Source organism: Tinamus guttatus, unplaced genomic scaffold, assembly GCF_059628265.1.
Source record: "Tinamus guttatus ecotype Peru unplaced genomic scaffold, ASM5962826v1 Tinamus_guttatus_pri_ptg000307l, whole genome shotgun sequence".
Classification (NCBI taxonomy): Eukaryota; Metazoa; Chordata; class Aves; order Tinamiformes; family Tinamidae; genus Tinamus; species Tinamus guttatus.
The window spans coordinates 2,103,392-2,119,676 of NW_028288841.1; the positions used below are offsets into that span (position 1 = coordinate 2,103,392).

At 43.4% G+C, this 16,285-nt stretch overlaps 1 protein-coding gene across 1 annotated transcript in view; it reads right to left on the reverse strand.

Moving 5' to 3' along the window:
* The window catches only part of ARIH2 (ariadne RBR E3 ubiquitin protein ligase 2), a 32,727-nt gene that overhangs the window by 3,451 nt on the left and 12,991 nt on the right, over nucleotides 1-16,285 (reverse strand). The window contains exons 3-12 of the mRNA XM_088528243.1: nucleotides 11,819-11,886; nucleotides 9,955-10,018; nucleotides 7,774-7,921; nucleotides 6,955-7,076; nucleotides 5,924-6,033; nucleotides 4,709-4,826; nucleotides 3,164-3,214; nucleotides 3,055-3,076; nucleotides 1,437-1,588; nucleotides 175-318 (exon numbers count right to left, since the gene is read on the reverse strand). Of these exons, the coding sequence (XP_088384369.1) occupies nucleotides 175-318; nucleotides 1,437-1,588; nucleotides 3,055-3,076; nucleotides 3,164-3,214; nucleotides 4,709-4,826; nucleotides 5,924-6,033; nucleotides 6,955-7,076; nucleotides 7,774-7,921; nucleotides 9,955-10,018; nucleotides 11,819-11,886 (999 nt within the window). The remainder of the gene's footprint in view (nucleotides 1-174; nucleotides 319-1,436; nucleotides 1,589-3,054; nucleotides 3,077-3,163; nucleotides 3,215-4,708; nucleotides 4,827-5,923; nucleotides 6,034-6,954; nucleotides 7,077-7,773; nucleotides 7,922-9,954; nucleotides 10,019-11,818; nucleotides 11,887-16,285) is intronic.

The window sequence follows — 16,285 nt, forward strand, 5'->3', positions numbered from 1 at the left end:
AAGTGTAACTTCACAGAGGCCAATTCCAGATGATTTTTGGCTGGCTCATGTCCTAGACCAGATGTACTGTCCCACATACCCATAACTTTCAAAACCCTCTCCTCTCACTTCATATTGTCAATTTTGCATTTTGTAGATTTTCTTCGCTGTGCTAAACAAGCCCAAACTACCCACCTTTGCAAGTAGCTTTGCAGCATTTTGTAGGTATTGCCAGTCTATCCATGTTCCCAAATTGTTCATAACTCTTTCTTGGATTTTCTCCTGGATTCGTTGGTACGTCTGTGCCTCCAATTGCAAGCTTTTATTGTGATTCTCCCACTGCAAAGGAGGGGTGAGGAAAGAAAAAAAAATGGCATGAGACCAGAATACTGCTGCTGGAAAAGCACAAGCTCTAGCAAGCAAAAACTGTAGTGGGGCAGGAGTCCAGCAAGGCAAGACATTTTGTGGGGAGGAAGAGCAAGGCACCCCCTCCAGCAGCAGCTAGTGGAGGCTAAATACCACAGACTGACAGCAGCAAAAAACAGGGATCAAACCCAGCTTCTCAGAGTGGAAATGCCCTCTGCTCATGCACTGACTTTTGACTAACAAGATGGAAAGTAACGGTGAGTCCCCTATTTAAAGGGCTTCTACAGAAAGGTCAAGAGTTTAAATTTACATTTAATGCGGGCTCAGTGAACAACTCCGACATCCATGCACAGATTGTAAACATGGCCATTTCCCAAGGCCTGTTGGTTTAGAGAGCTGAGAATGAACACATTTATTTTGTCACAAGACTTGGCTCATGGCATGAAGAATAAACTCACTTTAACGTGGAAACAAGTGCACTGAGAAGCAGCAGCACTGACCATCTACCCCATTCTCTTCTATAGAAGCTGCTTTAGAATTGCACTGTCTGGCCTGAGTCACTGCACTGACTCTGCTGAGCAGACAGAGGCTTTAACTGCTTCACTAAAAAGATTCTAAAAACTTAAAAAAAAAAAAAAAAAAAAAACAGGACATTTTACGAAAACTTTACTGTCACCAGTAGAGCTGTGAATATGGCAGAGTTTAATTCTTGGCCTCTATAAAGACAAAATAGAAGGAATTCTGAAGTTTCCTGATGCTGAAAGGGAATGACTGGAATAATATCTATCTATATCTTTTTCCTACAGCAGCACTCATTTTGCAGGAAGACAATACAGTGGCACATGGGTAGCACTGATTTTCTCTAACTTAAGGAAACATGGGAATGAATATGATTGGCTTTGTGGAGAACATTACTGGCTGGATTAGACTCACACGGGAAGATTTTGAGTTAAAAAAAGAATAAGGCCTGAAAATTCTGCACAGATTCTCTTTGGGCAGTTTCTTGCACGGAGATTGCTGGCAATGACCTTTGCACCAGGCAGGGAGCATTAAAAGGCTACAGCAGCTCTGGCCAAAGAGATGTCTCCTACCCTCTCAAAATAGAACAAGTACTTCTTAAGGGCCTCCCTGGCCTGTGCTTGCTGACTCTGGTTTACAATATCAGGATTCTCTTTGTACCGACTGCATTCGTAGTACTCGCTGCCGTGAGTCTTCCAGTCTCCCAGACACATCCAGCAGAAGTCTGCAGAAAACAGCAAAACAAACTTGGTGATACACGGAAGGAAAAAAACAGCTCTAAGAAGGAAGAGCTTCAGTAGACACAGCCCATCTGCTTTCAGATATTTCTGCTAAGCTGAGAAACAAGTATTTTGTCACATCTTGCATAACAGAATGCAACAGGTGAGCCAAAAATACCAGTTCGGCTTGAAGGTTTTTGCTTTACAGCCTCCTGTGCAAGTACGGAAATAAACCCTGAAGTGCTGCATTCTGTGCTCCCCAAGAGGCTTGGACCAGTATGCAGAACAGTACTTGCTCTCTGCACAGGCTGTCACACCAGATTACAGAAGAGGCAGGCAGCAGTCTTACTTGCGAGTTACATCCTCCACACTACTGGCATACTGCCATACACGAATCTTTGGCTGAATTAAATATGAACAATCCAATCCAAAAGTGAACAAATTCATGCAAAAGAAAGTCTGCCCTCCTCTCTCCTAAGGAGAAAGTAACTACCTTGATAACTTTAGATATCAGTGGTTTATGACACTTCAAGTCAGAAGCCACTGAACTGTGAAAAAGTGGAAGAGAGAGAGTGAAACAACAGTGAAACCTGCATGGCAGTTTCCTGATTTCAAGGCTGGGAAGTATTCTGCTAGGAAGGAAAAAAGATGGAGATGAAATTGTTACAATAGGAATCACTCGTGTCTCTCATAATGAGACTGAAACTGGTATTTCCAGAGTCCATCAGCCTTCTGAGTGCCAGTCACCATGGTATCTTGGCACTCGCTTGCTCACCCTTGCCACAGGGCTCCATCAAATCACGTCCAATGCTGCTGCGAACCCCAAAGCAAAGGAAATGAGAGAGGACAGAAAACTTTATACGTCTTCCAAGTAAGGTTCTGAGATTAGAATATTTCTTAGTGGCACATTTAACACAGAGGGCTTGAATACAAGCCATCTCACTCCAAGACAACAGAAATGAATTCTGCCAGTAAAATCAGTGAGGTGTTACTTGCATAGGGGTGGATGAAAGAGTCAAACACATAATGTTAACCAAAACAATTCACAAATCCTTCTGCAGTTTCATCTGAGTTAGGACTCATTCTTTCCACCAGTGAACAGAAATAAATGGTTCAGTTCTGCCAGTATTTTCAACTGATGACAAGTCCATATATATGTAAAGCATTTAATTTCCCTCTGTGGTGGTTTCTGTTCTTAACATTGTGACAGAGATGGAGACTTCTTTATACAATGGACCTGTCAGGGAGAGGGAGCCAAAACAGCACTGAATCAGAACCCAGCTGAGATCACAGCCAGTGGGAAAACATAAAACAATCACACACAAGTCTATAATTAGTATCATGTTCACCTTTTACTAGAGGTAAAGATATTTCAGTCGACATTCACAATTGCTCTTTATATCATAAAAAAAGAAAAGAACATTGTCACTAAAAAGTGGTGAGAAAACGGCTTCCAAATCCTTCTACTTACCATGCTTGCATTTGGAGCATTGCTGAAAGAGAAGGGAGGCACTGGTTAGTGAAAGGAAAAATTTCTGCTAAGAACAAGGAGGATCTGAAGTATTCAGGGAGCTTCTCACCATGTGATTGCAGCCTCCATTCTTTTCAATACAGATATTGCACTTGGGACACTGGGAAAACAGAGATATTTGTTAGATCAAGCCTCTCCGGCAACCTTTTGGAGAACAGCAGCACTGGCATGATTATTTGTCCCTCCCTTTGCCCCCCCCCCCTTTTTTTTTTTTTTTAATATATGTATGTGTATGTGAGAATATGAGAATGTAGACACCCCTCTTCCACCAATTCCTGACAGCTCCATTTAAAAGGGATGCAGAAGGCCTGGGATGGTGTACTGCAACACAGGATTGCTGGCTCAAAAAATGTAATTCCCTTGTTGGTTCCTACTACACGTAAAATCAAAGGTCTCACCAAGTTACCATTTAGCAGTTTCTCGGGCATAAAAATATAATGTCTTCAGCTTCCACAGCTATTTACACTACAAGATAAATCAGCTCTGCATCTCGCCTTCAGCAGCCGCTAATGGAGGACAGTTAGCAGAGATTCTGATTGAGCACAGTGAGAGCCACACACTTCTTGCTCCATCAGGAGCCCATTGGTGCCTTGGTGTGTCAAGTTCTGTTACATTTTTTAGAGGGGTTGCAAAAGTACCAAGAAAGAAGAAAGTTTTATGGCTTTTAAAAATTTTAGTGGCAAGTAAAATGCACGCCAGGACAATCCTCCATGCAAGAGAACCTCACCGCTGCAAAAGAGCATAGCAGCAACAGCCCTATCGTAACATGTTGACACCTTCTCCAGAGAAGGAGTGGAATTTAGTATCTCTAGTTTAAGTATTCACTTTTCTAACAAAACCTAAGTTTGTGGCTAATCAGCACTGTCACAATTGTCATTAGCCATGGTAAAACGAATGCCAGCTGGTTAAGAACTGTTTTAAGTCAGGCCACAAAGTTCCAAAATGACATTTAACATTCCAATCTGCAGACAGCTAATCTAGAGAATAAAAGCTATATCTGTAAAAGAATATCTAATCTTAATTAAGGGCTACAAATTCTGCAGGTAGATACCACTGCAATACGATTTCTTGCACAACTACAATACTATTTCTTTTTTACGAATCTAAATTTACTACAAGTGTCCTAATGTCATATTCACAGAGGCTGCCATCCCCTTTTGCCATCCTTGCAAAATCTCCTGCACCTTCCAATTCACAGAACTCCACACAATCGTCCAAATGTAAAGAACACTGGTGAATTATTTGATAATAGCTCTGCTCTCCTCTTCCCCCTTTAAATATGTCTCTGCACTGTTTACAGGCAGCCACAATTCTGCCTTCAGCCCGGGGGAGGGCAGCACACCTGATTGGCAATGATTTTCACACCGCACCAGTCTGCAATAAGGACCGCCAAGTCCTCAGGGATCCCTGTGGCACTCTGGCCAGAAGGGCAGCTGATTTCCTGCACAAAGTATTCTCAAGGTGTTCAGCTGTGTAATATCACAGTCCCTAAAGGAGGGATTCGCTGTCTGGCAAAGCAGGACACAGCGCTAAGTCCATATAGAATTGTATCTTGCTTCCCAGGGCAAGAGAGAGCATGCGGTCTTCTCCTTACATCTTTAGTGTGAGCACTGATGTAGTTGGCTGTTTCGGAGTCGTCTGCACACTTGGTGAGCCATTTCCGAATGGTAGCACAATCTGTGGGTGCGTGGTACATCTGCCGACACTTGAAGCTTTATAGGAAAAGAAAAAAAAAGAAAAAAAAAAAGGGAGATGTCAATTTTGAAGGATGCTACTCAAGAATTAAATCTTTTCTGATGATCAAAATCTTAAATACCAAGAGGGGCAAGGAACACAAATGTACTTGTGGAGTGCTAGAGTGCAAAGACCAAGGCAGTGCTTGCATGGCTAGTGCTCCACTGAAGCCCACCTTCTCAAACAGAAACCTATGTCAGGATGAGAGTGAATTGAAGCCTTCTCTGACAAAAGCTATAAGCCTGAAGGCTAAAATATTCCTTCCTACAGAAGTCTTCTCTAACCTTCCTACCTATATCTGCTCTAAGGTGACTACAGGAGTCTTGGCATATACAAGAGCTTTACAAGTGCACTAAATCTGATGATGGATACAGCATGATGCTCCTGTCTCAGCATAATTCTAACAGTCCCTCGTGAGTGACAGCTATCTGCATGGAGACACCAGGAAGCTGGGCTCTAGCCCTCCTTGTACTGAACTCCCCAAACATTTTCAGCAGCAGTGATTCTAGAGACCCAAGAGTAGAAGACATTCCAGCAGTCCTGTTTTTACTACAAACTTCTTTTTTCTTTTTTTTTTTTTTCTTTTTTCTTTTCAGTCCTGTATATGCTTGAAGTCAGACATGGTTCATTAAGCTTCCTATCCAACAGGCAAATGTTTGAGGCTTACACCAGCCTCAAAACACATCAGGCACTCTGGTGTAATAAACTAAAAATCTCAAAACTACCAACTGATAACTGCGAGGCCTTCATATCTACTACCAGAATCTCTTTACCAGTATTTGTAACCTAATTAAATTAAGAGAAGGCAAGATTTGTAACTCCTGGTTTACTCAAGTCACGACTTTCTGGGTTGTCAGAACACCTACCTCCTAAGTAGCACAAGGAGCTGGGGGAGGGCTGATCACCCGAAGAAGTCAGATCCTGAGTGTCCAATTACTCAAGATAACTCAAGTTACAAAACTCCAGCAATGCATTTGAGATACTTCCACACCCTGAATCTGTTGGCAAGCAGATGGAGTAGCCCTGAGGACAGCACACACTTCCCCCATGATCTTTAACCTTTTCTCCTTCTTACCAGAAGACCTCATTGCAACGATTGCACTGCACTCGCCGGGCTTTCGGCTCCTGTACCTGTATGACCATAGGGCAATCTGCACCAGGACACAGCTGCAGCTGATAATGGCTCTGCAAACACAGCAAGGTGGTAAGATTAGCAGTGTATTTTCAGAAGGAACATAACCAGTTTTAAAAGTTTATAAACTAGAAGTTTAACCACTCCTATCTCAAAAACATACAAGACAGTATTTCTTATTGAAAAAGACCATGAAAACTGTCACTACATGCTGTCTAACAGAGCATACAGACCTCTTCCATGTTAGGAAAGGGAGTACTGGGTACTTACAGCTTCTCCAGGAGAGGGAGAAAATTCATATCCACAATAACACAATCCAACAGCCTCACCAAGACACTCTTGAACAAACATGTTTATTACATTTGAGCTCTTCCCCATCCTTGCCTTATGTCCCTGAATGCACTCATCTGCTCTTGTGGGGAGTCTTCCTTTCCAAAGACTCTCTTATTGAAGACAGGTGACACTGCTTTTCCACACTGCCCCTGCTGCTTTAACGTTCTTCACTGCTCCCACTCACCAAAATACTTCCTACACATTCAGCCTTAATAATTTCTTCTTCAGTTTCAATAAAACTCATGCAAAATGTTATAAATCAAGCCAATATAGCTGCACTGCACTGTGATGAAGCACTTATTTTTTCAAAACCTAAAATATCTACGGGAGAACAAGGAAAACCTTAAAATTCAGATTGAAGTTTTAAGTTCTCAGCTGCAATATTCAGAAACTGCTTCAGGACAGAAGCCAAGCAGCAGCTAAGAAGTTCCTGGGTGACCTTAGAGCAGAATCTACTTTGGCAACCTGCTAGAGTATTTTGTCAGTGAGCCCTGTCCTATAGCAGCAGCCACATCATGTTTATCAGAGACAAATTTGCTGCAGTTACTGCATTTCTAATCAGAGATGCAAGATGCTTCAAACAAAATTTCTGCAAGTCATTGGTGATTATAATTGACTCAGGGTGGTTTAAGAGCCAGTACCTCCACATAGTCCCTGAAGAGGTAGCGTCTGTATTTGTCTTTCAGCTCCTCGCTAGGCAGCAATGGAAACACAAAGTCTTCTGGCGTCCGAAGCAGGCAGTCCTGAGCCATGCAGGAGACCCCTGCAAAGATAAAGCAACGTTTTAGCACAGTGCAGCATGTACCAGGGAGCGTACGCACAGAGAGCACCCAACACAGTTTCCTAGGTGCCATCTGTTGTTGTGTCAAGAGGGGCACAACTGTGAAATAAATCTATCAGGGCTGCTGAAAAGCTGAAGCCTAACTGTATTCACTGAAAGATGACAGGGCACAAGTGCATCCAAGACCAGTAAGTGCCTCACTCAGTATTCACAAGGTCAGACACTTAAAGTAGAAAGCTGCAGGTTACTGTCAAGCCAGTACGAAGGACAGGATACGACAACTCTGGCAACTATTGGCTTCTACTCAACAAAAAGGAAACGGATGTTTGCATCCACAAACACTCCAAAGACACCATGAGAGATGCAAATTCAAAATACAGCAGATTGGTAACTTGCAATTTGTTACAGTCATGCCCTTGAAATCACAAAGGGGAGAAAGAGCATCAAATAGATCTATGGACTTGCAGATTCTGTTAGGCAAGAATAACACTCTACAGACAGTGTGCCACTATTCATGTCACACAACTAGTTGAAGCTGTTAAGGATAGAAGTAGTTTGCCACAAAGACTTATTCCATCCTCCATTTTCTCATTATTGTGATGCTCTTACGGTGATTCAGCCCCTCATCTTCACCAAGGTCAACACACTGAACACAGATCCACACCCTCCTTGAACTCACCAACTCCGACACCGTCCTTGACGAGCACTGTGCAGTGCTGCTCCCAACAGCTGCGGCAGAACTGGTGCTGACAAGCCAGAGAGAGCAAGTTCTCCTTCCGGACAAACTGCATGCACACTGCGCAGTGATGAGAGGAATGTACCATTGCCTAGGAGAGACACAACTCAGTTTACAACGAAAAAGCAGTTCATTCTCACCCCCCTCACAACCACTATCACCTTGTGTCAATGTCTCAGGTGAGGTCCAGGCCAGAACAGCCTCGCAAGCAAGTGGTGTGTTGGGGTACTACACTGCCCCGGCGGTCGGTCCTTCTCAAGGGCCTCTTTCACTTCATAAAGCACAACAGATTCACAGCCACCGCACAGCTCCTGCCTCCATCTGGCACTACCCAGAACTCAGATTTGCTTTTCTCATACATACTAATTCTCAGTTTGAAGAATAAGGAAACACTCCATTGCACTGGTCTGAATCTCCCCTTCGCTAGTAACTCATCGCTAGGTAACAGAGCTGGTCCTTAACACATCCTTGCCCACCCCTGGGAGATGAAGAACTAGGTATAGCACAGCATCAAAGACAATGCTCTACAAAGTTGCAAGCAGGAGAGAAGCTGGAGCATAGAGAAGCCACATAATCTTTTTTCATCTGTTTAAACTTCTGCCACCCTTTGGGAGGCCTGTGTGAGACAGCCCTCAGCCTCCATGCGTATCACTATGTGCCAGAGATGCTCACAGAGCAGCAGCAGCACAAGAGCCCCGTGACCAGCACAGCACGTTTTATAACATGACTGCATGAAGAAAGGAAAGAAAGCAACTTTGTTCTAAGCAGCATCACTTATGGACCAGAACAAGATTCATCAAGTCAGCAATGACTAGGTGATTGTGCAGATCAACTGCTCAATGTGAACAGCAAACACTTTGTACTCTGTCCCTCTGGGCTCATCACTATGGCTTCTGCCTGCAGATTTAGCTGCTGTACAGTTATTCAGTAGGAAAATCTGCCCTAAAGTGCCCCTCAAAAATCGTCATTCTGCATTAGGAGCTGAAGCTCTCAGCAACTTGTCTTAAGAGATCGTACAGAAAGCCTGAAATTAATTTTCCACCAAACCACATTTGTCAAATCTTAAATCAAATCTGAACTTCAAGATCTTTTCTTCTTATGGAGTCACTATTGCAACAGAGGATACTTAAGTGACAGCAGATAAAAGAACCAGACAAAACTCAAAAAGAGTGTGAACAGGACTCATTTGCAGATGTGTCAGATAGCAAAGATCTTTTCTGGGAATCTAGGCAGATTACAGTTTGAGTCCTTAAAGCTTACTCCTGCCAGCTGTTTAACTGCTTTCACTCTCTGCTAGTGATAAGTCAGCTCAGATGCCAAAGAGGCCTTTTAGGCTTTTTTAAGCCTCTCTCCCATTTCCCCTCCCCCCCCACCTTTCTTCTGTCTCCTACCCCAAAGACTCCTTCTTTGGTGTAATATTTTATCATTCAAAATCTGACACAAGGCAATCTCCTCCGGGGTAACTGTTGAGAAGACTGATACACCTGCTGTGAGCAAGTTCTGTTGTAAACAAGCAATAGCAAACTTCTATTTAAATGAAAAAAAGTATCCAAAGATCTGCATAGCCCTAGCTGCAAAACACAAGTTTTTGGTTCAAATATCACCACTGTCTGGCTCAGCAGGAACATTACTGAAAGATTTGGCTTAAGCATCCTCAAGCACTCTAATGCAGCAAACTCAGGCACCCCAGGAAAAAAAAAAATCTGTTTCAGTCACAAACAAGTTTGTTCAGTCTGTGCAGCCAGAACTTCCCTAGAGCGCCTCTTAAAAGAGAGTGAATTCGGAAGAAGTATCCAGGCCCACATGCTCAGCTCTTTCCATTTTGTAGCATCACTCACGCCAAAAAATGATCTTAATTTTCTTGAGGCTCTACAATATTTAAACTCTCTTAGAGGGCAAGCAATTCTTGCACATTAACTGTAAGACAATAGCAAAGCCATTATGTTAGATACCTCTTGAATGTGCTCTCATTGAAAAAGCTGAAACAGTGAGTTGGGATGCAAGGTCTTGAGTCTGCAAAAGGTTAATGTGGGACAGACTGCGCCATTAGTAATGCAATCCTCGAATGAGGTGGATCAAAGGTGTCTCTGCCAAGGGACAGACCAAAATAGTTTGCATACTTACGTGTTTGGATGAGGTGGGCTGAACTCGTGCTTCTACTAGCAACTGGGCAGCATTAGACTTGTGCCTGAAAGGGCAATTGAGGAATCATCAAATCAATTTCTGATGCTTCTTGCTTTGTTGAATTGATCCTTCTCACTTGAATAAATAATAGGCTCTGCGTGAATGGCTGTGAAGGCCTCAACAAGGAGAGCAAACACGTGTGTGTCCTATGTGAGTTCGCTCATGGAGCAAGCTGAACTATCATCAAAATAACCTGATAGTTTCTTCAAAATCAGAAACAGAGATAACACTTTACCCAGTAACAGACTAACATCGTCCTTATTATCCTTGATCAGCATTTCTCTAAAAATCTTCCCCCCTCCGTTTTTAAGCCAGAAAAATAACTTTTGAAGATAAGATTGCTACCCATCATTAACACTTTCACTCCTAGATCAGTCCTGAGCCTATGATAACACACTCCAGTGAGGCTACCCTCTGTCTGCATTGGAAAAACTAAGATTTCCTAGTTCGGTCACACACTGACTACAGTCTAATATCCCATTAACATTTGCCTTGGGACAAGGCAAACATTCCTTTAGGAATACGAAGCTGTCTATCAGCAGCACAAGAATTAAATGTGCTCCAGTGCTTGAGGTTTTCATTGCAGCAGAATGCTTATATCTCTGGTAAAAACTCACCGATGAATTCCCACAAGAGAGAGCAGAACCTCTGTTGTGACTAGTTTGTAAAGCCTCCATCCCCACTAGCACTTTTTTGTTGTATTGGGGATTATTTCAGACTGTCACTCTACAACAAACACAAGAGCAGGAAGACGGAAGTTTGAGGACTAGATCTATTGAAGAACAACTTGGAAAGTCAGAGCTTTAGGAATAAACCATTCCTCAAACTTCTACTTGTTTAAATCTCATTAGTCACCCAGAATTGCTCAGAGCTGCTACAAATGAACCTCACCCTCTACACTCCCTAGAGAAGGGCTGTCGCAGGAAGCATGATAACCAAGCAGCACACAACATGCTAGTTAGCAGAGGTGCTGCAACAACATGCATACAAAAAACATTTCCCAAATGCCATCTGAACAAAGTTGCTGGCTAACAGGGCCAAAATTGGCATGGCAGAGAGTCAGACTGATGCACTCTCTATTTTCAGACAATGTTCAGCTCCGAGCCAGTATGTTCTGGAGGGGCTGCCAGGCAGCAGTGCCTCCTGACACACTTCCTGCACACACTTGGGCAAAGTCTGAACCCTCCTCCTGCAGATTTCACTGCAGTTCAGCACTAACCGAAGGACAAATGAGCTGCAGCACCATTTTCTAGCTCCCTCACATCATCTCCTGCTGCTCTCCAAATTCTAGGCAGATTGGGAAAAAAAGAGACACCTCTTATGCCCAAAAAGAGCAAAAGCATCATCAGGAATTTATTACTAGCTTGTACATCAGCATGAGTTTAGCATTGCTTTATGATTTATGGTTCAGCTTTTTCTCAATAGCAGAACTTTTACTAGAAATAGATTCAAAATGGAACATATGTTCTCTTTATGTTTGCTTAAGTAAATAATTATAGATGCAGCTCTTAATCTGTTATCCCAATGTTTAGGCTAAATGCATCTACAGGGTTCCCAGCATGATGATAATTCCTCAAATTGAAAGGCATCTGCCACCACTACCACCTCCTTGTTAACACTTCTTTATAGGCAGCATAGTCTCAATAAAAGTGTTTCTCCTCCGTTCCCCAGAATGGACTGTGTAGCCTAATTTCAGGTCCAAAGACATGTGTCTAAGGACAGCCGTAGGATACTCTGAGCATTCTTGCAAAAAAAGTGGAGGAAAACCATGAAGCACAGAGAGTCAAAGACTACTTGTACTTACCTTTCCAAAATCTCTGAGATTTGCCAGTGAAAACTAACTAATACAAGCTTAGCAACAGCATGCGATACCTGGGTGGAAAAACAAAACAAAACAAAAGTCAAGTTTGGCATATTTTTAGGGCCAATCTCTGGTTAGGACTACAACTTTTTAAAAGACTAATACATTGTACAAACAAGAACAGCCCAGGAATAGTCAGTTCCCATCAAACTATTAGACATAATACTGTTTTGTCAGTAAGGTGTATCTGCAGTACAGATTATATGTTGTAATGAAGAATGTACGTACCCAAACAACCTCCTGTGCTCTTAGCAATCTAGTCACCACAGCCCAGAGAAGACGAAACCAGAGAGTCACAGGATTAATCACTAATGGATGCCCAGCTTCCAGTCCTGATCAGGGTTGCCAGGTGAGCTCAAGGTCCTTGCTAAGTGCCAACAAGCAGGTTACACAAGGGCAGATACCACTTACTTAGCTGGAGAAGCAGTGACAAGCTGCAAGCGCAGACACGCTGCGACAGCAAAGGTTGGGGCAGAAGGGGAACATCTTCCCAAGCCTTTGTGTAGAGAGGAAAGTTCTACATTGGAATGGAACAGGAAGAGGGAAAACTGCTCTGACAAGGACTGTTTCTATGCAGATCTGCTTGCACTACAGGGACTCCTGGCAAGCTCCAGCATGCTCTAGCTAGCATGGACCAAGCATTTGAGCGCTCTCTAGAATAGTGCAACAAGATGTTTAAAGTCATGCTACAAGGGTACGGGCCAACAAGTTCTGCTTTACTTCCATGCGCTGATTTGTTTCAGAAGAAAACAGACCGCTCTGTTAGTGCAGAACAGCTCGCAGCCACTGGATGCACGGCCGGACCTTCAGCCTGTCACTCGCCGTTATGCCTTTGGTCAGGCTCGTGCAGCTCAAGCAGAGCCAACATCAAGGGCTCTATTTTCCCACCGAGAGAGAAACCGTCACCAGAGCATCTGGCTCTCTTTACTACCCATGCAGAATATGCAACTTCTTCCACCACAGAGGCAGCAAAAGCTTCTTTTTATTTTTTATTTTTTTCCCCCAGACAAGCTGTCAGTCCAAAACACAATAAGCAGTCTTGCTGCAGCAGGGAATCATGGATTCCAGGGTACTGACGGGTACAGACACTCAGCATAACCCCTTAAGAAAAACCAGGCGACGGCTGCTGCTTCTGCAGAGCAGAGGGCTCTGCTCACACGCTGGCAGCGCATTCATTACCTCTCCAAACCTCTCCCAAGAGGTGCAGTTTCACAACACAGCTGACCTATTCCTGCCATGTGATCCCAGGCCAGCGCTGCGCTGGCATTTGTCAGCCGGGGAGCTAAACCAGCCCAACGCTGCCGGGCTGCTCGGGTGGCCGAACGCTCCTGTAAGAGTGGGGAGAAGAGCAGGAGCAGCCCGTGAGCAGATTTGCTCAGGAGGAAGTTGCACGATGCACTTAGCATTTTTAACTGGCTCTTACCTACTCCTGCTTTCCAATTTGCCAGCTTTACTGGCTACTAGGAAATCCCAATAAGAAGAGTGATTTCAAAGTCTGAATAATCCTACTTCTCAAAGAACTGGAGCATCAGCTCCGCGCTGCATGAGATCCGCCACGTCACCCTCCTTGAGATGGGACTCCTGGAAAACCACGGCCTCGTGCGCAGGGCTGCCCTGCTGTGCGGGTGACAAAAGGCCGCTCCGGCCGTCAGCCTCCGATGGGGTGTTACAGGTTGTCACCTTCGCTCTCCCCCAGCAGCCCCCCGGCAGGAGGGCACCTTTGGCGCGCTCGCCCAGGGAAGACGTTGGCATTTCGCTTTGGTAAAACGAGCATCAGGAATGCGGCTTCCTGCGAGTGCAAACCACATGCTAATGAATCATCCCCCAACAGCAACAAAATCGTTTCTCTGTAAGCAGCAAGGAAGAACTAGCATCCTGACAAAGGAAAAACAGTCTTAAATGGGAAGTTTGGGAGTGGCACATGAAAACCAGTATTTTTCAGTTGGATTTTCATGGCTGGAGGTGTAGCACCCATTGCAGCATCACACTGCCCCAACAGTCACTCCATCAACAGAGCATGAAGCTCCTTGTTCCCAGGGAAGGAACCAGCTAACAAGCAGAGCCAAGAATAGAGATACACAGAATTACCAAAGCTGGCATATGTATCTCTCAAGTCTAACAAGCTACTTTAGCATACTCAAGAGCTTTTGAATCAATAAATCAGTAATTTGTCAGAAAGAACACACCTATTGTAACAAAAAGATGTCAGGTTCACAGCTCTAGGGACGGTGTATCATGGAAGAAATTTTATATCAAGATCAATGATTTTATAGAACTTGTTTTTATAGAACATGTTTTGGGGTAGTTCTATCACAAAGAAAGTCATTTTTGTCCTTGACTGTGAATCCAGCTAATCACAGCAGCCAAATGTTGCTCCTCGTCTACCCCTTCCCGACTGTTCTTGGTAAGGGAAGAAGAAAAGCTTCTGTGGCTATTCCTGCTTTGGTTCATCTGCAAACACAAGGACCAGAGCTACAGTGCCTATTTTATTACTTGCATCATAGAATGACCAAAGAATAAAACATTCTCAGTTCATAAAACCTGGTTCAAGATGAGTCCACTTTTAGGAAAGCCCTGAAGCAGGAAAAAAAAAGCCTTAATCCTGCCTGTTGGAGTGCATGGGAACTTGCGAACAACTAGTCTCAGAGTCTGTTATAGCAATGTACCTGAATCCTGGTTGGCACAGGAGTACCAGTTCTTATATGTTAAAGATCTATAACATCAAACCGTGAGACCTGGGGAAGGCAGAAATCAGGCTGGGCCTTCCTTGTTGATTACAGCAGATGGAGTCTTGACACGTCACTATTTATGCCCTATTCACACAGAACAAGGGTGGGAAACCAAAAGTCAAATCTGAATTTCAATAAGGGCAAACCCGGCTGGAGAAATTCAAGAAAAAAAAAAGTTTTAAGAAAGTTTACTGCTACTGATCAGCAGCGCTCTCCAGATTTCAATTAGGGGAGAGAGGAAATGACTGTGCCAAGTCAGCCAGATCTTTCACAGCTCCATCCCAGAACGATGGGCGCATTTCTTCATAAGCAGGAGCCAAAACATGCTGAGCATGGGAGCATTGCAGCAGTCAAAAGTTGTATCCAAGAGAACCTAGCCCACAACCACACAGCACCGGAGAAGCCATGTGCAGAAGCTGCATGAACTATTCACTATTCACAGACATCGATACCTCCTGCACCCACCGCAGCCTTCCTGGAAGAGGAAATAAGTTTTGGTTGCTGTTCAGGACACATGGGCCAGGATAGGATTCCCTGGACAGTGAGAAGTTTCACACAATGAAAGATCTCAAATTCACAAAATATTTTGGAAAGCTCTGATTTAGGCTTCTATCAGCATGTTCTTCAGAGCTACTGGGTGACACAAGAATCCTACATTATCCAAGAAAAACAGTACTTTGGCTCAGAAGCAAAGAAAACAACTGCAAAAGATGCCTTTCATACTTTTGCTTATACCTTCTTACCTTCTTATTCCCATAAGTACTAAGAATTTAGTACTTCACAGTACTAAGCCCCCCAAAAGACTGAGATGACCCACTGGTGTCTCACTGGCAGCAGGCCATTTCAGTAAATAATTCTAATATTTCAGTAAATACTTCTGACAAACCACAGTATGGAAGACAGTGCATATTCTAGATGCTCTGCTTCTATTCTGGGTTTTGTCTGCAACTGATGAATTGCTCCAGTGATTGTACGTAACTAGAGATCTCCAGAGCTCTCCAGAATTTTGCTCATTATAATCAAATGCACTGAAATTAAGAGGAAACCTAAGAACAGCAGCTATGCTGAAAGAGTTCTTTCCTTCTCTCTCATTTTTCTCACCATTAGGTTTCTTTTTCTTCATAACATGGAAGTGAAGCTGAAGAAACAGGACTGGCTGGGCAACACCTCATGTAATCTGCAATTTCCAGCTCCCCATCAAAACAGCAATTTGGTTATCTCAGAAGCCCTTTCCCAACCTCCATCAGCTTAACCCTGATCTCCTTGAAATGGACAGCCCTTTGTCAGAATCAGGCATCAAGTGCTAATGTTTATCAATGCACTGGAGAAAAAGGGCAGTGTCTCTTCACCCAGACAAGGTGGCAAGAGGAAGCTACTGTGTAAGGGGAAGTCTCCACAAAAATATAAAAAAGAGTCTGTAAAACAGACATAATGCCAGGCAAAAAAAAATAGGTTTTGAAGGTTTTGAAAGCAAAACAAAGAAGTAATACCACAGCATTAAAACATGCCTAGGCTTTTTTTTTTTTTTTTTTTAATGGCAGAATATTTTATGTTATTTCTTCAGGTTAACCTCTTGGGTTCTTTACTCTTCAAGTTGTCAGAATGACAATTCCCACATTTCTGATATACAGGGAAAAACTGTGTTGCCCAAGAGAATGCCAGACTATCAAATCCATTTGCA